Consider the following 24,176-nt stretch of genomic DNA (forward strand, 5'->3'; position numbering starts at 1 on the left):
GGCACTCTTCTAATTTTTGAGACACCCAAAAAGAAAATTGTGTGTCATTAAAAAAAGAAGCCTAAAAACCACTTGGAGGAAATAAAAGACTCCTCAATGCTACACTTCAGCATGGATGTGAAGAGTACATGGATACAACTGAATAAAATAATAACAAGATTGACATACTTACGAGATAACTGTTATTAGTTAAGAGTCAACATTGATTGGAGTTGGGAAAACACTGATTCTCTAGTTTTTGGTTTTCTATAAATAAATGTGATACTACAGTAGAACACGGAGTTTTCGAAGGTCAATCCATACACGGAAACAGAAAAATTAGCAGAAATCGGATAATACAAACTAAAACTTTCAAGTGAATCTCGTGACTCTTTCTGTAAGGTAAACTGCCACTGGCCCCTGAAATACAAATTAATCAGCAAATAGTTGGTTCTCAAAAGGTACAGAAGGAGTCCATCTTATTGCCAATACAGGGTCATTATTTCATGATAGTAAAAGAATTTTTTGCATTATTTTTTTTAAATAAAACACAGCTAACACACATTTGGAGCACATTTTACAGAATCAGAATATCTATGCTTTCAAAACATACATAATGCTGGTTAGAAATTCAAGGTTTCTGACATCATTTTCCACCACTCCTGTAGTTCTTCTCTCTCTTCTTCCTTGCGCTCAATAAGGGACTCTAATTCAAAATCCACCTGCAGGAAAACATTAAGCCAAAGGTAAATGCAAAGCCAAAAACCTAAAAGACTTATCCATCCATCCATCCATTTTCCAACCCGCTGAATCTGAACACAGGGTCACGGGGGTCTGCTGGAGCCAATCCCAGCCAACACAGGGCACAAGGCAGGAACCAATCCCGGGCAGGGTGCCAACCCACCGCAGCCTAAAAGACTTATCCTGTGGTGAAATAATTGTTGGATTAAATATTTATGACAAATAAATGACTCTCAGTATTGTTAATATGCGGGTTAATTCTGTCAAACTGAACGTACTCTTTACAAAGCCAGGGTCCTGGGTTGGAATCAACATGATAGGGGGCGCTCTCGCTCCCTTGAACCCCCGTCCATGACTCCAGACACCAGGTAAAAGTCCAAATGTTGACTTTATTTTTCTTCCACTGTGCACAAAGCACACTCTCTACCACAATACTCATATAATAAATCTCAAATACAATAAACCAATCCTCCAGCTCCCAGACGCGTTGCCACCCTTCCACCCAGCTTAGCTCTCCGTCTGGGAGCTCCCACAGTCCTTTTATATCTCCTGACCCGGAAGTGTTTCTGCCCAACAGTCCACAAGTCCTTATTCCTTCCGGGTCAGGGTAAATAGTCCTTTTCTTCAACCCGGAAGTCTGTCGCTCTTCCTGTGACGAACCTCCGGGTCACAGGGCACGAAGAAGCCCTCGGTCCTCCCTGCAGCTCCCTCCTGTGGCTCCCACAGCATCCAGCAGGGCTTTGCATAAAAACTCCAATGTCCATGATGCCCTGCTGGTCTTCTGAGGACCTCCACGCTGCAAGGAGGGCTCCACCTGGCGGCTTGGGGGTATTGGCCGGGATAAATGGCCGGCCATCCTTCACAACCTCCATGCCTTCATCACCTGTTCTCAAAGTACATGTTTCTTCCTCCTAAAGATAGGATGGTGATGTTAGGTGACATCAAGCTGGGATGTGTGCGTGTGATTGCCCTGTGATGGATAGGCTACGGTCAGGGTTGGTTCCTGCCTTTCATACAAGACTGCTGGGATAGCTCTGGCCCATAATGACCCTGAATTATATGAGGGGAGACCCAAAAATAACCAGAAATATTTTTAAAACGTGTTTAATTTAATTTTCTGTACAAACTACAATTAGTCTCCTTCAAAGTACTCTCCATTGGCGGATATCTAACCGTTTGTTCCATTGTTCGAAAACATTTTTTAAATTCGTCTGAAGTAATGCCCATTAATGCTCTGGTCGTTTCTTGTTTTACCTCTTCGACGTCAGCAAAACGCCTTCCTTTCAAGTCTTTTTTCATCCGAGGGAACAAAAAGAAATCGCACGGAGCTAAATCCGGTGAGTAGGGTGGGTGGTTCAGGGTTGTCATACCGTTTCAATAACAATAGTTTTTGCAACACTTTTTTCAAGAAGAAAACAAAATTTTACTGCCGCGCGTTGCTCACGATAATCAGCCATCGTAAAAAAACGACGCTTGCAAAAAACTACTTTCACAAAGTTCACTGAACATAAGCAAAACCTTCCAGACTGATGGCACTTGGCAGAGTGACTTGTGAGGAGTGTAACTAGATCGCCCTAGCGGCCCAACCACGTACTACAAGTACCAACCTAACAACAACAACATTCCGGTTATTTTTGGGTCCCCCCTCGTATAAAGATAAATTTGATAATGTTACATTATCTACACAAAAATCAAAGTGCTTCCATGGAGCATGTACAACTTTTGAAAAAAATATTTTTTTGCATAAATGAATAGATTAATTTAAAAAAGCTTCTATTACACAGCAGCAAATAGTTCCTTTGCTGATTTAATTTTCCATTAAGGTTGGCATGGTGGCAATGTTTTGAGATTTCAGTTCTGGTTTGCATCATTCAGAAAAAGGCACACATGATACACCTTTTTTATGGAAGTCATTCTTGTTGGTGCCACTTACAGTAATTATATTGAAAGTAAGAGAAAAGATAAAAAATGACCAGGAAAAATGTAGTTGGAAAACAGGCAAAGGTCAGAAGCAGGAGACAACACGATTGAGCATGAAAACTACCAAAACCAGAACTCCAAGTTAAAAACAAGGCCGGAGATTCAGAAACTGAGAAGGACAAAAACATTTTTTTTAATACAGCAAAACAGGGTTTATCTGTCAAACTCAGATACCCCAGAACAACTGAGGATGATCATTGAGCAGTCACTCCAATGACGTCAATAACGTGTGTGCCGCAGAGTACTCTGGGAACAGTTACCAGGGAGAAGGGAAAATAGCGAAAACAAAATCAGAGAAAGGCAAAGATACTTATTTTTGATTAAGGATCAGGAGATGAAATTTAAGTCAGAAAGAGAAAAAAGTTCATAACCAAAAGTCAGTCAGATCTTTTATTAAAGCTTAATATGGAAACCAAAAAGCAAAGTCTAAAAGGAAAAGCAAAAAACATGCAAACCACATCAAAAGATAAACAGGAAAGCACAATGCAAGGAAGGAAGCTTTCTAACAATAAAAAACAAACATCAAAAATGTATTATTTTGGTTAAGTAATCTAGGAAAGATGTAGCATGTAATTTAAACACAGCAAGCCTGTGAAAAATTATTCAAATTGACAATTGCTGCACACAGTAAATTTACACTGCCATATAAATACTGTCATCTAACATAACAGAACGTCCTGAATACTCAGCAATTGCAATTCAAGTTCATAGGGGGCCAGGATCAATTCTGATAACACTTGGTGCGAGGCAGGAAAAAAGGGCACCGGTCCATTGCAGGGCCCTCTTATGCACACTCCCATTTACACAAGGACCAGTTTGGAATTGTAGAGGAAAAAACAACATCTGGATGAGCAGCAGCACCACTACCCACTGTGCCATTGTGCTGTCCACTGACGCCTATATTAGTAAAATGAAGATTATATGTTAATTTCTTAAATTAGTTTTATCTACATTTCTTAACTATATTAAATGTTTGATTATATTATAACCTGTTAAATTTGTATCTCTCTGTGTTTGTTACATCATATATAAATAATTTACATTTTTTGTGGGCTGGAAGATAAGCTACTTAAACTACTGTATACAAAGTACAGTGATCCCTCGCTATATCGCGCTTTGACTTTCGCGGCTTCACTCCATCGCGGATTTTAAATGTAAGCATATCTAAATATATATCACGGATTTTTCGCTGGTTTGCGGATTTCTGCGGACAATGAGTCTTTTAAATTATGGTACATGCTTCCTCAATTTGTTTGCCCAGTTGATTTCATACAAGGGACGCTATTGGCAGATGGCTGAGAAACTACCCAATCAGAGCACATATTACGTATTAAATAAAACTCTTCAATGATATACGATATGCTTCCCGCACGGTGCTTTAGCACACTTCAAAGCTCTAACAGCCCGTATTGATTTTTGATTGTTTGCTTTTCTCTGTCTCTCTCACTCTCTCTGACATTCTCTGATCCTGACGGAGGGGGTGTGAGCAGATGGGCTGTTTGCACAGAGGCTGTTTGCTTAGAAGATACGGACGCTCCTGTAAAACATGCTGAAAGACTTCCTTCACATTGATCCCTTCATTGCGGCCACTTTATCGCGGGTGCTTGCATACTTAAAAGCCCAACAGCCCTATTGATTTTTGATTGTTTACATTTCTCTCTCTGACATTCTCTGCTCCTGACGCGCACACTCCTTTGAAGAGGAAGATATGTTTGCATTCTTTTAATTGTGAGAAAGAACTGTCATCTCTGCTTTGTCATGGAGCACAGTTTAAACTTTTGACTAAAGGGTGTTATTTCATGTCTAGATGGCTCTAATAATGTTAAAAAACATATTTAGAAGGTCGTAAACAGGTTTTCTATGCTCTAACTGCGAAAATATTAGATTTATAAATAAAGAATCCTACTTCGTGGAAATTCATTTATCTGTCTGGAGCAGATTAACCGCAATAAACGAGGGTTTACTGTATAACTGTGCGGAGAATATTTATAAACAGTGTGGGAGAGTTTCTAAGGGCTTAAAATATATAAAAATAACCATACAAACATATGGATTCTACTTCGCGGATTTTCACCTATCGCGGGGGTTTCTGGAATGCAACCCCCGCGATCGAGGAGGGATTACTGTATCTGTAGTACTAGGATGTTATGCCATGTTAGCCATTATGGAAGTAATGAGAAGTCAAGCAAAATTACACCTTAGATTGGCTAACTGAACTGATTACAATGTGCAAGCTTTCAAGACAACACATGTCCTTTCTTCAGGCAAGATGTAAACATTACAGCTGGAGCATCAATAATATGTTAAATATCAGTAAGAAAAAATAAGATTGGTCATCAGTTGGGGCTTACCCTGGTTGCTGGACTGTAAGGAACTGCCACTTTTTTAATCACAGTGATATACCCAGGAGCAGTGGCTGAAATCTTGTAGTTACCAGGAGCAAGAAGCCTCCAGTAATCTCCATCTTTGGCTATTAGAAAATGAAAAGTATTGTTATCAGTGTTCATTAGTGTAATAGGTTCGCTTAAAAAATAATATACAGATATTCTACTTGAACTGCAATAAAGCTCATAATACTAAAAAACTCAAAAGTCTAATTTTTTCACCAACTTATTTTAAGGTTCATACCAGTAATATTTTGTCTAGTTTCACAGCTAACAGATTTTTCACTTCATTTCTATATATAAAATTAATACTATAAACTATAAAAGTGTACTGCTGAATATCTGCTGGGAAAAGAAAGCAATCATTAATGCATTCCTTTTGCTGATGATACAAATCACTCCGAAGCATCACTGGGCTGAAAAAATGACTGAAAAGCATGTGATATTTTGTGAGATCTTTTTCTAGTCTTGGTTTAATGTTTTTCAAGACTCTGTATATTTTACCTATTATTGGACTGATGCCTTTATCCAGGATGACTTACACCATTTAAGAAATGATCGGTTACATTTCTTTTGTTTTTCCGATTGGAGCACTTGGAGATACAGTGACTTTCTCATAGCCACATGGTGTCAGTAGTGGGATTTGAACACAAAACCTCGGAGTTTAAGACAAACCAAAAAAAAAAAAGATATATATTTTTAAATTTTCGTTTCTATGGGTTCAATTCTGTTGAGTGCATCATGAATTAAAATTTAAACCACAATACAGTGGAACCTCGGTTCACGACCATAAATCATTCCAAAACTCTGGTCATAAACCGATTTGGTCGTGAACCGAAGTAATTTCCCCCATAGGATTGTATGTAAATACAATTAATCCATTCCAGACCGTACAAACTGTATGTAAATATATTTTTTTAAAGATTTTTAAGCACAAATATAGTTAATTATATCATAGTATGAACAGCTTAATAGTAAACTAAATGTAAAAACATTGAATAACACTTAGAAAACCTTGAACAACAGAGTTTGCGCTATAGTGCTATGAACCGCTTGCTAAAACCACTATTTTTAATGAGTTTTAAGCACAGGGAAAAAATGAACATTTGAAAAATCCGTAATTTAATAAACCACCAAGAAAAGTAACATTGCAACAATGCACGCTACGAACCGATCGCTGTAAACAGAAGTGAAGTGGAGGTTAAAATCCAATAGAAAAAAGTCTTCATTAAATACAACGAGGTTAAAACAATGCTCGGATCTGTCTCTTTAAAAACAAGCCCGGTGCATTCTTTAACTGCCTTCTCGGCCTTATGCGTCCAGTCGTCTCTCATGCTCGTTCACTCGCGTGTGTGTGTGGGTGTGTGTCTCTCTCTCTCTCGCTCGTGTGTGTGTCGCTCGCTCGTTCGTGCACGTGTGTGTGTCTCTCTCTCTCTCACACACACGATCGTGTGTCTGTGTTTGTGTCTGTCTGTCTGTGTTTCTCTCTCTCTTTCTCTTCACAGGGAATGCACAGGGAGAAACTGAACACGTGCGGAAATCATTGGCACGCACAAACCGAAACGGAAACTGGCTTGTTCGTATACCGAGTATGTGGTCATGAACAGATGTAAAAGTTTGGCGAACTTTTTGGTTGTAACCCGATTTGTGCATGCTCTGAGACGTTTGTGAACCGAGGTTCCACTGTATTGTCTATCAAAAGTGTGTAACACTAAGTGAGTCACTTAATCTACCTATCCTCCATTTGTAAGAAATATAAATAAACATTTGTCATAAAGCTGTTGTCTTGAAAAGTGTCATGACAAGTTGTGTGCAACTTGCTTGCTGCAGTTGTGAGCACACAGCTCGGGTACCTGAGGTAATGTCATGGTTGATTCCTTCCACAGATATAGATGCATTGGAAATTGGATTGCCATGCAAATCGCGGACAAAGCCTTTGACTCCCCGATGAATCTGGAAAAGAAAGAAAGAATGCTGTTAGTTAAATTTATTTTTTTAGTAGTACCTAAAACCTTTATATACACAATTGATTGAATAATTTACACGCACAGCACAGTGGTGGACTTATCTTCATGTAAAATATCAAAGTGTCATTTTGCAATTTGTAGAAATGTCTAGAAAATACAGTGCATAAATGTTTTCAGTTTGTCTCAGTCCATTGTGGAGAAGGACCCAGTCCGCAACGGGGCAGCAAGCAGTTTTACATCATTCGGGACATGACCTGGGTGGTAATGCAGAGTTGATGTGCCGTCGGATATACAATAAAAACACGTTGCCGAGTCAGAAATTCCACATAAACTCAAAGCTGCAAATCCACCTCACTTCTTTGAGGTCACATAATACTGACCTTTCATTTTAGCCAACTGCATTAAATATAAAACGTGACCTGGCTAGCCACAAATGCCGTTTTTTTGATTGAATTGCATTTGGAGCGAAGCAAAATACATTTAATACCTTCATGTTACTCTATATTTCCATGAAAAATGCACTTTATCTTTAATTACTCTTTTTTGCAGGCCAAGTAACAAATCAGAAGTGAGCATGTGTTCCAAATGGAATCCTACATGAATACACTGAACTGGGAAGGTGAAATGTCATAACTGGTAGCTCCAAATAGTCAGATTAACTCATGAATGCAGCAATAGATGCCCTTTCAGAGTGTAATGTAATCCTTGAGCCGTCCAAAGAGAGCAAGCCTATCTACACCAAGGGGTACAGTGCCAGAAAGATTAATTAATTATGCACTTGTAAGAAGGGTGACACTAGTAAGTGTTTACCTAGAACAGTAAAGTTCATCCTATGGATACTGTTGACTAACCATTTAAAACTTAAGAACAAGTCACCAAGAAGTAACAGAGAAATCCTGAGTCCTTCCAATTGGGTTCATCCCCCTTCTGTGCTCTTGCATCCCACTGGTCTTTAAGGTATTCCTGCCTTTCTGTCATCAAGCTCGTCCACTTCCTATGTTTTGTCCAAGGTACTTCTGTGTCCTTACTCTCAGGCTTCTGCTTCTTAATTTGTTCTGACTTCCCCCTGATTCTTTGTACTTAAACTCCTCCTACTTCTCTGTTGTCAGGCTCCACCCATTCCTGTGTTCTAATTCACGTCTACTCACTGCACTCCAAGTCATGCACTATTGTTGTGAGGCTCCTCCATTTCTTTGTCTGTTGACTCCTCCCTACTTCTCTATATTCAGATTGCTCCTCCTTCTTTTTTCTGGCTCCTCCCTACTCTAAAAGTACTCCCCTTTGTCTGGTGTCAGGCTCCACTCATTCCTGTGTTCTGTCTCGCCTAAACTCATTGTGCTCCAAGCCCTGCCTGATCTTGAGTCCAGAACTCAACCATTTGGAGGTGCGTCCATTTACTTTTAACTATATTGTGTATGAAAAGTGGCTGGACAGGCAGAGTTTTCTTTGTCTTTAAATTATACCAAAGCATACACCAAAATTTACAAAGAATGCTCAAAATGCACCTCCTTACATTAAATGGGAGATTTGGTCCACTGAATTGTGTGTAAAGCATGCTGCCATCCATTGAAGAAATTTACAAAAAAAGACGATTCTTCAGCCTGATTGATATTCAATTTGCCTTTCTTAACAGCTGAAGCTGTAAATGACTGTCACTTGGTTAAAAGTGTACATAAGATGCAGAGAAGCGGCAGCATGGCGAACACTCTGCAATTCTCACGTCCAGGTCAGTGCCACATATTTTCTTTATTGCACACAATGTGTGCCATCAAGTGCTGGTGAAGAGAAAAGGACTTTTTTTACATCTTACCTGTTCAATATAATTTACGAGTGAATTTTTGTTTTCATTCCAGTAATTCTTCAAGGTATCTTCTGGGGGAAATTTTTCACAGCTTAATTCTAAAGTGATCTCAAAACAGTTACTGCTTAAGTAGTTGAAATCCTGCATGCCTGAAAAAAATAAATAAAAAAAATAATTGTCAAATACACAGCAAAATCACCAGTGCTAAGTTAAAGTTTGATAGTGTATTTGTGATAATAAGTAAAGTTTCTAGGTATTGTCATGCATGCCAGCCCCTTCGGGTAACCTACCTATACATTCTGCAGCTACCAGAAGGACGTGGTCACTTTTGTAGTGAGCGCACTGCAGGACGGTACTCCCTTCTAAGCTTAATCAACCTTGATGGCTTTTTGTTTTTGAGCAGACTGTCGTGTATTGGCATGCAGAGTGGCCCATTTCGGCTAGTTCTGGTTTTATTTCACAGTGGAATTAAATGGGGACGACCGAGCGGGCACAGCAACATTTTTCCATGGTTCCTTGCAGTTCCTTACATGACTGCATCATACAATCTTAAGTGTTAATTTAACACTCTAAGAGTTTATTTGAGATGGACGTTTTGCTATGTGGTAAGTCAAACTTGTGAAGAATCCCAAAGGACATTTAAAGGATCATTCCACCCAAAAATAAAGTCCATTTTTATATGTTGCTTACTCCATGTAGTTTGTAGTGATGGCTGAGAAAAAAAACTTTTCATTCAGAATGAAGAAAAAAAAGATATGATATAATAGAAGGCAGTAGTGACAAATGCTGCAATCAATATGAAAAATGTTCATGAAAAAAGGTAAAAAAGAAACAATCTCACGTTAGTCGTGTCCAGCGGCGGACCCACAGTTTTGGAGCCTTGTAGTTTGAACAGTTATGGGAGCCACTTAGCAACTAGCAATGAGGTCTGGGCAACTATTGTTATCTTCTTCAATGGGGTTGTTCCATAACAGTTCACCATAAATTTTTAAAAACAACCACTACATCTCAGATTTTGATTAAATTAGCTGTACTGAATTACACTATATTATTATTATTATTATTATTATTGTTTTAAAAAACCTCATATAGTAGACACAAAATATTTAAGAAAAGTCGACTAAAGTCATTTCTACGGTCCCTCCAAGATTAGGGCCTTGAAGCTTAAGCTTCTTTAGTTCCATAGTAGATTAGCCCCTGGTTGTGTCACATAATCTCTATGTCAGTTATCCACTCATATGCTCAAAATGTGCAAAGTACATGTTTTTTGCTAAATTGTTAACTCTACAATAAACCATGCTAATCAAAACATGAAACAAAACACTCATGAGATCCTGTTTCTCCCCCTCATTCATTGGTCAAGAGTCCTCTCTTCCATTCAAAAAGTGTCACTCATGAGGCTTTAGTTCATTCTGCTTGTAAGCACATGGGGTGAGTAACATATAAAAAATATAATTTTGGGGTGGAATGTTCTTTTAACATGCTAAGGAATTCATCCATCCACCAACCCACTCATTCATTTCCGCACCTGCTTATCAAGTTCTACTGTCCATCTCTGCAGCACAGGGTGCAGGCTCAGTACACACACTGCCAAGGCACACATCCACACACGCATTGTTATGAACTGGAGAGTTCCTAAGCAAAAAAGTCCCAATAAACTCCCAAAATGCCCACTAGTGGGGGAATAACCATCAAGCCTCAGCTTGTCACAAAAAGGGCAACAAAGCATCTTTATAAATAAAATGGGTTATTAGCCACAAATATGGCTCTGTAACAAAATAATCTCCAATCTGAGAGCAATAGACACAGAAAGCAATGCCTTCAAAAAAGTCAATCCCAATGGCAATCAGAATCCTAATATGAAAGCCAGTGAGTAATCAAAAAACAGTGCAATGGCATAAACTTTTCAAAAATCACAAAAAGCACAGAAAAAAACTCTAGAGAGTTCACTACGCCACAAGCACGTGTACAATGAACCGCAAGGGACTGTGGTAAGTCACACAGATCATCAAAAAAGATACACAGATACATAGAAACTAAATGAGCAACACTATTAACATAAATAAAGGATTCAGAAATAAAGAAAAAGAACATAAAAGGAGTAACTCTGATTGAAATACAGCACCCATACTCACTAATCCTACTTTTGTTATAATTGGGAAATAACAAAATGGGTGTAGAGGCCACCAAACATACCAGAAAAAAGCAGGCCAGGACCTTTATTTACCAGCCCAGAAGAAGCTCACCCAAACCCAGCTAACCTCTAACTACTAGATGATGTTTTAGCGTAACATAGGCCCAAAAATGAAGAAACTGACTTTTGAAGTTTAAAAATGCTACACAAGAGGGAGAAACTAAAAAAAAAACTTTGGTTTGTTTTGGGACAATTCAAACAAGGAATACTTATTAATGAATATCTCTCTATTATAATAAAAAAAATCCTGGGACGAGACAAGACTTTTTAGCCTGGGACGAGATGTGACATTTTCAGAGAGATACTTTCACGTCCCGCGAGATGAGACTTTGTGCCAAGAGATTTAACCACGCCCGGGACCAGAAATAAAAGACAAAGAGTAGATGTCAAAGTAGAACATCATAAAGAATTCAAAAACATTGGCGCGATACACATGCAGAGCAGGTTACAGATAATGAAAGTACTAAAATTTGAAAGTTTCAAAAAAATGATAGTAAAGATCACATTAGTGCAAACAAAGGGAAATGATTACACGGTAAAATAACAGAACAGCGAAAAGAGATCAAACTTGTAGATCATCTAACTCTTGTTGTCATCAGAGAAAAGTAGTGTTTCTTCCCAATGAAGAGGCGTATCCACGAGAATTAAAAGATTTGTTCTTTGGTGAAAGTGAAATCCACTTATGCAAGCAGCAAAGACGTGACGTGGCTGGCGTGTAGCGCAGGCCAGGGGGTTGTCGAGTGAAGTGAGAAGGGGGGGAAGCCCCCTAATATTCATTGAAAAAGGAAAACAATATCACAAAGGGTTAAAAAGGAGCAAAGGTGTTAACCAAATGGAAACAAAACACAATCCAATGGAATAATCCAATAGGCAGAGCAGAAATAGTCGAATGCCCATAGACCAAAATCATAAACACAGTTAATTGAATTAGATACTTCAAACCTGCCAACAAAGAACAATATAAAAATGTAAAGGCAGTGCCAATGAAAGCCCATCGGTAGCCCTATATGGGTGCACTGTGCCCCATGGTGTCCATAGTAAGTAACCAATATTAGACCTCGACAACTACAGTGTCCCGATCATGGGCATCTCTCTTTAAAAATACCAAGTAATTAATGGAGCGTGTGCTCCTTAGCTATCTTAAACGGTTTTACTAGATTTCGATGACCAACAACCCTGATATCCTATCTGTCACTCTTATGTGTACATAACATAGGCACTTATGGAGCACACACCACTTGACCTCCAGAATGTGTGCTCTTTTAACTTTCATAAATGCCACCCATAATGGATTGATCAGCTCAGAGTGTAATCACCATTCAAACTCTTTTGGTGCCGGCAACCCATGCTGCCCTGGTTACCTGCCCATGTGGCCCATACCTGAGTTCTTCACTTTGTAAAGAACATGGTAAAAATAAAAATATTTACAATGTGAAAATACATGTAAAGGAGCAGGTGAAAATTACAAAATAAAATGAAAGAGGAGTAAAAAGCTGCAAAAATCCTAATATACGTAGTACAGATATAACACCCCTGTATGTTTGGAGACACTGAAACCCCAAATAACAGATTTGACATTCTAGAACTTGGTTCAGAAATTCAACTATCAATTTATGAAATTTCTGAACCTGCTTTTTCCCAATACATGGCTGTAGGTTACTGGTCTATCCCAGCAGTAAAGTAAATCGGGTCCATCACAGGGCACATTCATTGAACAAAGCCACGATGACAAATACTGAGGCAACTTAGGGTTGTCAACTTACATAACAAACACATATATGTGATGTGGACAGTCAGAATATGCCAACCACAAGCAGACACTGACCAGGCCAGAATCATACATTCTTTACCCATGGAGCTGAGAAAAAGCACAGGCAAAGACTGGGCCGCTGTTCCTGGGCTTATATTCTCAAATGACAATTCTGTTCTAATTGGGAGAATTATTTGTTGTATTTTAGGTAGTTCAAGAATATATACTGTACTACAGTCACTACAAGACATTGCTGCACTGCGAACATCTTTGGTCTTTTGAGCAAACCCGTGTATTACTCACCTCCTGGGACGCTGTACCAAGCACCCCCATTGGTAATGCCATCAACAAAGCTACTATCATCATCATTCCTGCGGCATGGTGGCCTGTTAGGGTCTGACATGACTGGGTTGAGGCCTGAATAGGCCTGGGCTATACTCTTGAATATCGCATCATCAGGGCTGGCGCTGTACTCATGAGTTGATCCTATGGAGATAAAATCACAACTGTTTTAGTAAGCATAGGAGTTGCTGTATGGAGAAATTCCATATGGAGGACAATGTTTAAAAATGCAAATACAGTCCCAGTATAGTAATCCAGAGAATTACAATAGCACAAGCACAGTAAACTAAACAAACACAAGTAAAGTCGCTGGTTCCCTAGCACATTCGATGAACCGTCACAAGCTGTGGGAAACCCTCCTCTTTATAGAGCTCTGGCCACTTTCTGGCCAAGATGGGCAGGTGATTCACCCTCTTGGGGAACGACCCATAAGACACAAGGCACATAACAAAAGCTTAGAAACAACATTAAAACAAAGAATAAAGCAATAATCAACAAAAGTAGCATTGGCATACATAAATAAATAAAAAAATGAACAAATGGACATACAACACAAAATTGAACCCCAGCCAGGGGAGGATCTCCTGAGTGTGAGTGTCCTTCTGTTCTTCAGTTGTTTAAATTGACATCGTCCAGTGATTAGATCAGCAACGGCCATCAACATGTCTGACATGCCCATCAACTAAAAGCCATCTAGTGGGGCATCGGATTTACTGATTAGGAAAATGCCTAACAACAATGCTTTTACAGTATGTGCGATATTTAATGTGCTGTTGTTACTACAATATGGGGTTTGTGTAGTGTAGAATTTGCTTCTATATGTATGGTATTTCTTATTTTAGTTTAGATTTGATTAGATTACATTAGATTAAATTAGATTAGATATTAGTTTAGGTTAGATTACATTTGATTAGATCATCGTTATTAATCCCATCGGGAAATTGAGATGTATACAGCAGCAGAAGCATAAAAAAACAAGGATACAGTCGTACAGGACAAATAATACAGCTAATCTAATCAATAAAATAAATCAAATAAGTAAAAATAAACTTAAGTTTTAGAAGTAAGCGTCACTGTATTAATATTTCCAATTATTATTTTCCTTACGTTATGTGTGTTATGCATTTTGTACCTTTGTGAATTTCTTGTGAACTTATTTTTTTCCTAGATGTATTTGTTCTTTCCTGAAGGTTTTTAAAGTGTATTATTAACCACTTTATTTTTGTCTGTACTGATTCTTTCTTTTCTATTGGTTTTAGAAACATGGCTGCATTCCAGGATACCACACTTGTTGTCTGATGCTAATGCAGATAATTGTCGTCTGCCTGAAGGACTTGGGGAAAAAGAGGAGTGTTAGGATTTCGGTGCAAGGATGGATTCGCAAGGTTTGTTCTTAAATGTTGGACTCACCACTGCGGGTTTCATCATATGGGTAATTAGCCACAATGTCTCCTCCATGCAAATTAGCTGAGAGGACAAAAGGGATATCCATAATCCAATGGATGACAGCTTTGGTTTCCGGAGCCAGCTGAGGGACAAAAAAAGGAGATTTGTCAACAAACAATCTGCACATAGTTGATAGGATCAATCCAATTTAATCTAAAAGCTGATCACTAAGATACTGAACTGGATCTTGAACTTCCTAAGTAGGAGACACCAACATATGTGGTTGGGCAGCACCACTTCAGATCCTCCAGACAGATCTTCGAGACTGGTACAATGCAGGGTAGTGTGCTGAGCCCCCCAGTGTACTCCTTGTTCAATTATCACTGAGTGACCGGACACAGATTCGACTCAATCATTAAATTTGCTCTCAACACTGCCATTATAGGGCTGCTTATCAACAGTGATGAGAAGTCTTACACCAGGGATCTCAAACTCCTACCTTGGAGGGCAGTAAGTTACTCAATCCACTGTCACATATGTGCACCTGAGGATCATCCTCCATGCTCTTCCCAGGTTATGTGACACCACCCCAGGCTGAGAGGGGGCGCTGTTGCTAATTCTCTTATCATTTTCTTCCTCCACTGTGCTCAGAAACTGCCCAGTGAGGGCAACCGACTCCACCCCTTCCAGGCTCTGGGCTTTAAAAGGGTGACGCCCAAAAGGAGGTGTCTGTTGAGCAAGAGCCAACCTCCACTAACGAGCTCCTTGAATATCGTTGAACTAAATGAAAGAGCCCGATTAACGGCGGGCCATTCTCTTTACGTGGTGACTATTTACTTTTCCTTTTTTCACCATTTTGTGTTTGTTTTGCTGAAGATTGAAAGTAAATGGGGACAGCCAGGTTGGCACCCTAAAAACTCTTCAGTTATCAGACTGACAACCACACCACATAATGCACATATCCCGTTGTATGCTCATAATGTCTGGGTACACATGCATTTTTGCCAAAACATTATTACATTAACTATTTCCAGAAAATACTTCTCAGGAGCAAAAGTGCAGCACACTAAAGTGAAAACACACTTTTGGATTGAACAACAACTTATTTTTACATAGTCCAAAAATCACACAAATGGACTTTAACAGGCCCTTTTTAACTGACAGTCCCCTAGCTTTGCCTCTCTCAAAAAACCTGCAAGAAATCAAAAATGGAAGGAATCATGGGAAGGGCAGTTCAAAGAGAGACCCTGCATCCAGGTAGGTTGAGCTTGCAATGGGTGTCAAAAAAAAAGAAAATAGGGTAAATACAAATTGAATTGAAGACCCAACCAAACCTCATTCTTTCAGAACGATCTACCTGTAGACCTCCAGAGCTTCATGATTTAGGAGCTACGCAGAACAACCAGTTTCACTGCAATTCCATTATGCCACTCAATTTACACAGAGGAAACTCTGCGAAGGGGCCTGGCAATGCCCCACGGCATGGCACAACAGTCTTGCTACCCAAGACACAGTCCTACTACACTACTGGTCAAAAGTTCAAGAACACCTCAGTTTTTCTTCAAATTTACCATATTTATGCGTGTACCACCTGCACATTTTTTTCCCGAAAATTTGCATTAGAAAATCAGGTACGTGTCATACACAAGGAAATGTAATTCTGTAATGTTTACTTCTTCTGCTTGGGCTCGCTCACTACTCTCTTTCTCTCTCGCTTTCACACTCGCTCACTCTCTCGCCGCTTGATTTGCTCTCTCTCTCGCTCATGCTCTTTTTTGCTCGCGCTCTCTCTCTCTCTCTCTAAACGCTTCCTATACAATAACAACGCGTCGCATTAATGGGCAAAATGATTTTCGCGTTTTTTTTTTGTAAAAATTAGGGTGCACGTCTTACACGAGGGTGCATGGTACACTAGTAAATACGGTAATCAGTTGATCTGTAATGAGTAATCTAAAATGATGAAAAGGTAACCAGTCACTTGCCAAAGGTTTAAAGTTTAGGTTAGCAAAACTTGAAAAAGGGAAATTTCAGAATGTTACAAATGGGCCTTTTTAGGGATCAACTAATAGGTTACAAGATACAGATGTGCTGCAGCAATTTAAGTAATCAAAGCCTTGCAAATTGAAGCAAACAATTTGCACAGGTGTCCCAACTTCTGTCAATTACTTAAAAACCCTCCGTCTGTCTTAAAGCAGAGCTGGAACAGACTGTGTGACTGTACCCTCTCAGGTACCACTGCATTACCATACCCTCTGGGATTTTTCAGATGATGCTCATTATAGGTGAACATCTACGTCATGTGCACTTTTGGTTGTTTTAGTATGGATGGAGAAACTTCCATAAACAATGAGAAAATGCTATAATCATTTAAAATTCATGAAAACATAGTACTGTAGATGTAGCCTTAGTTTAGAAATTGGTGTTTAATTTCATGTTGGCACATATGTGCTGACTCCACTTTAATAAATCGTGAGTGCTATGCTGGACCCTTTCCCAACTGGGACACCATAATTGAAGGACAGTAGGGAAGGAGGCATAACCCAGTCAGGATGGGATTGAAGCAATATCCCATACAAAGGGATAAATTAATGGATAATATGGGGGAGTTAGTGCATGAAGTGCAGTTCCTCCAGCAGTACAGTAGATGGCAGTGCTCCACTGGCGTGGACCCAATAAGGACTTCCTCAGGGATGTATGGGAGTCGTAGTTCTGAGGGACGGGACAATCCTGTCAGGGTCCTTTGATGCCGCCAGAGGGTGCTGTAGGGAGAAGGACTCCCTGCTTCAGGAGGCTTCTGTTTGGCCCAAAAGTACTTCCATCAGTCTATGACTCTGTACCGGAAGTACTCCTGGGTCTGACATAAAAGCGAGCTGGGAGGCAGAAGGCAAAGCTCACGTGGAGGAGGAAAAGGAGCATTGCGTATTGAAAAGGCTGTGGATTCATCTGTAAAAGAAGGTCTTTTGTGAAAATAAAACCTTTATTTTTGCTCCTGGGACTGTTTTGTGAGGTGTGTCTGGGGCTTTGGGGTCAATGGTGCCCCCTGTCTTTTACAACACTTAATTGAATTATTAAAGTAAATAGTTATGAAGAGTCACACTTTCCTTATCCTATTATCATACACTATAATCATAAAAGGAGTTTAAACTTGTAGTCAGCCCGCCTGGCAGAGTGTGAAATGTAACCACTGACCTGTGCAAGTAAAGGGACATTTGTCTTACACACGAGAGTCCCTACCACTTTCCAAAGTGACAGACAGCAATGACAGCACACTGCGCCTCGTTTCAGCCTTTCTTGTTCAAATGACAAAAGATGTCACAGCAAAATGGATGAGCAGTGATGAGAGCTGTTCCTGTTTTAAAATTTTAAGTTGAAGCCATTGCTCCAGGTAGAGTCAAAACTGAGATCCTGTCCAAATGAAGATACATTCATGTAGCCCCATGAGGCTCTTAGCACATGGACTCCATTACAGTCTGTTTTCAAGTTATATGTAACTCCAGTCCCCAATACACCAGTTATTTATGCCCACCACTAGTTAAACACCATAGGTGATAGGTGCTTTTTTTAAAAAATCTGCTACTTTAAACTACATTTTTTCATATTTTAAATTGCAAGAATATTTCAACTTAAACATTCAATGAACAACAAATAAATGATTACAATCCTTCAATTCATCACCTTGGTATTCTGATCCACAGCCTTTTTTATGTTCTTCAAGAGGTGGTTGTTTGCGCCGCCTTCCTTTTCGTTAATATAGACGATCCTGTCCAAATCTGGGAAGTTTCGATTGAGGTCTATGCCCTGGGCATTACTGCGGCCAACAAACCAGTCTTTCATATCCCCGGGCTGTGTGAAAGAGAACGTGAAAAAGCAAAAGATCAAAAATGAAGCTCCTCCGAGTCCCCAGTGATTGTAAAAGTGACACAGCAGATGCAGTGTGACACGTAAACTGTTGAGTGTTAACTCTGTTGTAAGCACTTTTTTGACCATCTCTTGCTAATGTATCATTTTCTTCAAAAATCCATTAATATAAAGCCAACAAAACACAAAAGGGGAAAGAAATGAAATAAAATCTGACAGTAAGGCAAAAGGATATCAGGAGTGGCCACTAAACACCTAAGATTAAAAGAGCTGAGCCTTTACAGTTTAAGCAAAAGGAGATTAAAAGGTGACATGACTGAAGTGTTTAAAATTCTGAAGGGAATTATTACATTGGATTGAGACTTGTATTTTAAAATGAGTTCATCAAGAACACGGGAACACAGCTGGAAACTTGTGAATGGTAAATTTCACACAAACATTAGGAAGTTTTTCTTTACACAAAGAACGATAGACACTTGAAATAAGCTACCAAGTAGTGTGGTAGACAGTAAGACTTTTAGGGACTTTCAAAACTTGACTTTTGGAAGAAATAAGTGGAGAGGACTGACGAGCTTTGTTGGGCTGAGTGGCCTGTTCTTGTCTAGACTGTTCTAATGTTCTAAGTGTCTAATCCAAACATTTGTGCCAATTATATACCAACCTTAGAGGTCACAGCTACAGTATAGTTAACAGAGATACTGCACCCAAGTGACACCCCTCCAGAATGGAATGAATCCTCTGGGGACCCTCCTTCTCACAGACATCACACCTGTTCATCTCATTTTTCCATTCCGCTCCCTAGGCTTCTAATAAAGAGACTACAGTCTGGCCTCTGTTCTGCCGCAATGCCTGCCACAGCAGGCATTACAGTACATGACAACATGAACAGGAATATTAAGAGACATACATACTACATTTGACCAACGAGAGGAGACCATTCAGTCCATCAAGCCCATTTGTTTAGCTAATAGCTAAGCTGTCCTAATATCTCATCCAGGTCCCTCTTAGTTTTCTGCTTCAACTCCATGTCTCAGTAGTTTGTTCCGAGTCCCATAACACTTCTCCTAGCTTCAGTTTTAAATGCACTTCCCTTAATTTCCATTGACATCCTCAAGTGTCTGATTTACACTTAAGCTGAAAGAATTCTGCTGGATCAACTTTATCAACGCCTTTGAGGATTTTAATGACCAGGATGAGGTCCCCATGCAGTCTCCTCTGCTTGAGACTAAACAGGTTTAATGTTCTAAGTCTGTCACAGTAGAATGTGTCTTTAAGCCCCATGATGCACTTGGTTGCTCTCCTCTGCACAGCTTCAAGTGCTGCTATGTCTTTCTTGTAGTGTGGTGACCAGAACTGCACACAAGACTCCAGATGTGGTCTTACAAGTGCAATTTTAAGTCTGAGCGTAACCTCCCTTGATTTATATTCAACAGTTTTTATGATGTAACCTAACATTTTATTTGCCTTTTTAATTCTTTCTGTATACTAACCCAGCCACAGAAGGTACACAAACCAGTGTGTTTCTTTGTGCCGGTGCCAAGCCCGGATAAATGGAGAGGGTTACATCAGGAAGGGTATCCGGTATAAAATTTTGCCAAACACATATGCGGACAGATGATCCGCTGTGGCAACCCCTAACGGGAGCAGGCGAAAGAAGAAGAATTCTTTCTGTACGCTACTTAGTTGATGAAAATGTTGTGTCAACACAAACCCCTAAAAAAGAGCTCAGAAGAAACCTTCTGAATACTGTTGTAGCGCAATTTTATAGGTTAACAGCGCCGTGATTGACACGTGTGCCGGGTACAGTGCAATCAACATGGAAGCGCTCACATATCCAGTAGATTTGGTTTACATCTGTGGAAGAATCATATTAGGGTAGCATATCATTTATCTTAAATAATAAATGTCAGAAACCTTTGCAGGCATATCAGGAAATCAGATAAAGGTCAAGTGAACAACAAAATGTACTGAAAGATTACTAAGAAATGACCAAGAAATCAGCAGATGTCCTGTAAAACAACCAGAATGGACAGTTGTCATAGGCACAGAAATTTCAAGGGTGGCGGCTCAACTCAAAGGTGTAAGAAGAACCAGAAAATTATATAACAGACTTCCATTTTATAAGTCATGTGGGAGTAAACCAGTGAAACATCCAGAAAAAAATTATGCATAGATTGACACTTTATGTAAACTCAGTAGTTTATAAAATGAATCTCTGTTCTTTGTTTCTCTGATCATTCTGACCAGGCTGTAACAGACTACTTTTGAAGAATGCTCCCTGTAAGGCATTTTGCTGAGGAGATAGATAGATAGATAGATAGACAGATAGATAGATAGATAGATAGATAGATAGATAGATAGATAGATAGATAGATAGATAGATAGATAGATAGATATGAAAGGCACTATATGATAGATAGATAGATAGATAGATAGATAGATAGATAGATAGATAGATAGATAGATAGATAGATAGATAGATAGATAGATAGATAAGGCACTATATATAGATAGATAGATAGATAGATAGATAGATAGATAGATAGATAGATATGAAAGGCACTATATGATAGATAGATAGATAGATAAGGCACTATATGATAGATAGATAGATAGATAGATAGATAGATAGATAGATAGATATGAAAGGCACTATATGATAGATAGATAGATAGATAGATAGATAGATAGATAGATATGAAAGGCACTATATGATAGATAGATAGATAGATAGATAGATAGATAGATAGATAGATAGATAGATAGATAGATAGATAGATAGATAGATAGATATGAAAGGCACTATATGATAGATAGATAGATAGATAGATAGATAGATAATTTTTAATTTTAAACAGACCTTTATTAACAATTATAACATAATTGCAGTCAAATTAACAGTCAAAATTAATCAACATTTAATAACACAGTTTTCCTACTCATACTTTAAGACTAGACATTCATCTTCCAAGGAGCATAAAACATCATTTACAGCCCAGATCTCTCTAAATACATCTAATTGATTAATTAATTTAAAATATTCAAATTCAATTCTCAATCTCCTTTGAAGGAAGACCTTAAACATTAATAGAGCATCAGTGGTTTTCAAATCTTTATCTCGGTTTCTTCTCGTTTTTAACGTTGCCATCTTGGCCTGGCCTAACAAAAAATTGCCAAGTAAACATTGTCTTTTACAAACTCTTGACACGCATTCCAAAAATATAAATGAGGTTATTAAATATAATTCCCAAATCCATCAACAATAAATCAAGAAAATGCAGCAGTGGTTGTAATCTGGTACAATACAGAAATAAATGATAAACTGTTTCTTTCTGAAGGCAGAATGGACACTGATCTGTTGTGCTGGCACCAATAGTAGTTTTTAAAAATGAATTGGTGGCTACTGCCACATGTAGAATCCTCCACTGCAGGTCACCAACTCTTTTCTCAACTGGCGGTTTATATAAAGTCCTCCATACTGGAGATGTCGTGTCATGCAGACACAGAGTGTTCCTCCACAGGGTATCAGTCATGTCTTTCAAATAATAAAATGGGACACTTTAAGACACCAGTCATACAATTCTTTTTTTGACAAATTTTGGAAAGAAATTCCATTTATGTGATTAATTGTTAAAATGGAGTTATTAGAACTGATAAAATCTTTTACATTTGGTTTAATTGTAATTTTACATTCAGGAGGTTCTGCCTCTTTATGAGATCTCCAGAGATATAATCCTCACACAGAGGACCTGCACCCAATTGCACTAAAGAGCCTTTAAGTTTGTTGATTATCGACCCCCCAAGACGGACAGACCTAATCCCGAGCTCATGTGCCACAGCTGCCCCAGACTTCCACTGGTTGCTGACTGGATCAATAAAGTTGGCTACTTTGGTAAAGCCTTTGTTCATTAGCAGTGAGTTTAAACTGACCGAGTCAAACTCCAAGACTGGATTCCATATTACCGGTTCTTCGAGTAACCAGAAGACTGACTCCACATTAATTCCCACTCTGTTCGTTTTGGTGTGCCAAATCAATAACATGTTGCGGTAAAAGGTGGGCAGCACAGATAGCCAATCGCTTGACATCAATTAAAAGAGTTGCCAATCAAAATTAAGATTTCCGACCCTGTGAAAAAGCGAATGCTAAACTCCTCCACAGTAAAGGCTGAGGGGCATACAAGAGACGCTGTAAATCTGTCAGCCTAAAAGCTTCAATTCTACTCAGAATGTCCACCAAGCCCTGACCACCTTCATCCACAGGCAGATGTACCACACTGCGTTTCACCCAATGAAGTTTGTCCCAAAAAAAATCCAGTAATATCCCCTGAATTTCTTTTAACAGCCAAACTGGAGGATCTGCACACCTAAATTTATGCCAAAGCATTGAAGCAATTAAATTATTAATAATAAGCACCCTACCCCGAAAAGAGAGCTTGGCGACCACCCATTTCCATTTGTTCAGTCTCCCCTGAATTTGGTCAATTAAACCTTCCCAGTTATCAGCTGTGGCTCCAGACTTCCCAATGTAAATTCCCAGATGTTTAAATACCTTAGAGTTCCATGTTAAACCACTTGGGAGGTTTGGGGGAGGACAGTCCCAGTTGCCCATCAGAAAGGCATTGCATTTGGACCAGTTGACCCTGGCAGATGACACCATTTGAAACACCTGTAAACAGTCCTGCAGCAGGACAACATCGTCAGATTCAGTGATGACAACTGTGACATCGTCAGCATATGCCACCACCTTAAAAGATTCAGTGGGACACACAGGCAATGACAGGCCGTGAAGACATTGGCGAAGTCTGTGGAGCAGGGGCTCTATGGACAGCGAGTATAGCATACCGGAGAGTGCACACCCCTGACGAATGCCCCTTGTAACAGAAAATGGGGCTCCCAACCCTCCATTAATTTTTAAAACACTAAACACATTCGTGTACATTAATTTAATATATCCTAGAAAGGTCTCACCAAAACCAAACCTTTCTAGAACTTTAAATAAATACTGGTGGTCTACCCGGTCAAAGGCCTTCTCTTGATCTAGTGAGACGAGACCTGCCTTAAACCCAAAAATGTCAGAAGCAGATACCAAATCCCGCACAAAGAAAATGTTATCAAAAATGCATCGTTCAGGACACAGTATGACTGATCAAGGCCACCAAGCAGTTCATGACAGTCCTCAGACGAAGAGCCAGCGCTTTAGAAAAGATTTTATAGTCTGAGCACAGCAGGCTGACCGTCGCCAGTTTTAATGTTGCAGAGATCCCCTTTTTGGTAAAAGAGTCAAACTGCTCTCCGACAACTCACCGGAAGTTCTTTATCCCTGATGCTCTCCACAAACACAGTCAGGAAGTCCTTACCCATGATATCCCAAAAGGACTTGTAGAATTCGACGGGAAGTCCATCGATCCCAGGGGCTTTGTTCTGATTTAAACTCCCAAGAGCACTAGTGAGCTCCTCCAGCGATAGTGGCAGGTCGAGTTCTTCCTTGGTGGATGGAGTCAACTGTGGTAGGTCATTAAAGAAAATTTCTGTGTTTAAGACAAGTCCACTGTTTCTGCAGAGAATAAGTCTTTGTAAAATTTGAAGGCAAATTCCGGATCTCCTCGGTCTCCGTCATTTCAGTCCCATCTGCAGTTTTCAGACAGTGAATGATTTTTGCCTGAGCAACCTTCTTCTCCAATGAAAAGAAAACTGCGTAGGGGCGCCTATTTGGGAAATATTCTGGAATCTCCCCCTGACAATGGCGCCCTTCACCTGTTCATCCAGCAGGGACCTCAGAGAATCTTTTTTGTCT

The 24,176-nt window shown here is 39.4% G+C and overlaps 1 protein-coding gene across 1 annotated transcript in view; it reads right to left on the reverse strand.

Annotated features, from left to right (window-relative positions):
• Window positions 1-559: 559 nt before the first annotated feature.
• cpe (carboxypeptidase E) overlaps window positions 560-24,176 on the reverse strand; it is a 131,577-nt gene continuing 107,960 nt past the window's right edge. The window contains exons 3-9 of the mRNA XM_039759621.1: window positions 18,200-18,367; window positions 14,549-14,666; window positions 13,100-13,282; window positions 8,862-9,001; window positions 6,938-7,037; window positions 5,052-5,170; window positions 560-701 (exon numbers count right to left, since the gene is read on the reverse strand). Of these exons, the coding sequence (XP_039615555.1) occupies window positions 603-701; window positions 5,052-5,170; window positions 6,938-7,037; window positions 8,862-9,001; window positions 13,100-13,282; window positions 14,549-14,666; window positions 18,200-18,367 (927 nt within the window). The 3' untranslated portion in view covers window positions 560-602. The remainder of the gene's footprint in view (window positions 702-5,051; window positions 5,171-6,937; window positions 7,038-8,861; window positions 9,002-13,099; window positions 13,283-14,548; window positions 14,667-18,199; window positions 18,368-24,176) is intronic.

This window comes from Polypterus senegalus, chromosome 7 (genome assembly GCF_016835505.1).
Source record: "Polypterus senegalus isolate Bchr_013 chromosome 7, ASM1683550v1, whole genome shotgun sequence".
Classification (NCBI taxonomy): Eukaryota; Metazoa; Chordata; class Cladistia; order Polypteriformes; family Polypteridae; genus Polypterus; species Polypterus senegalus.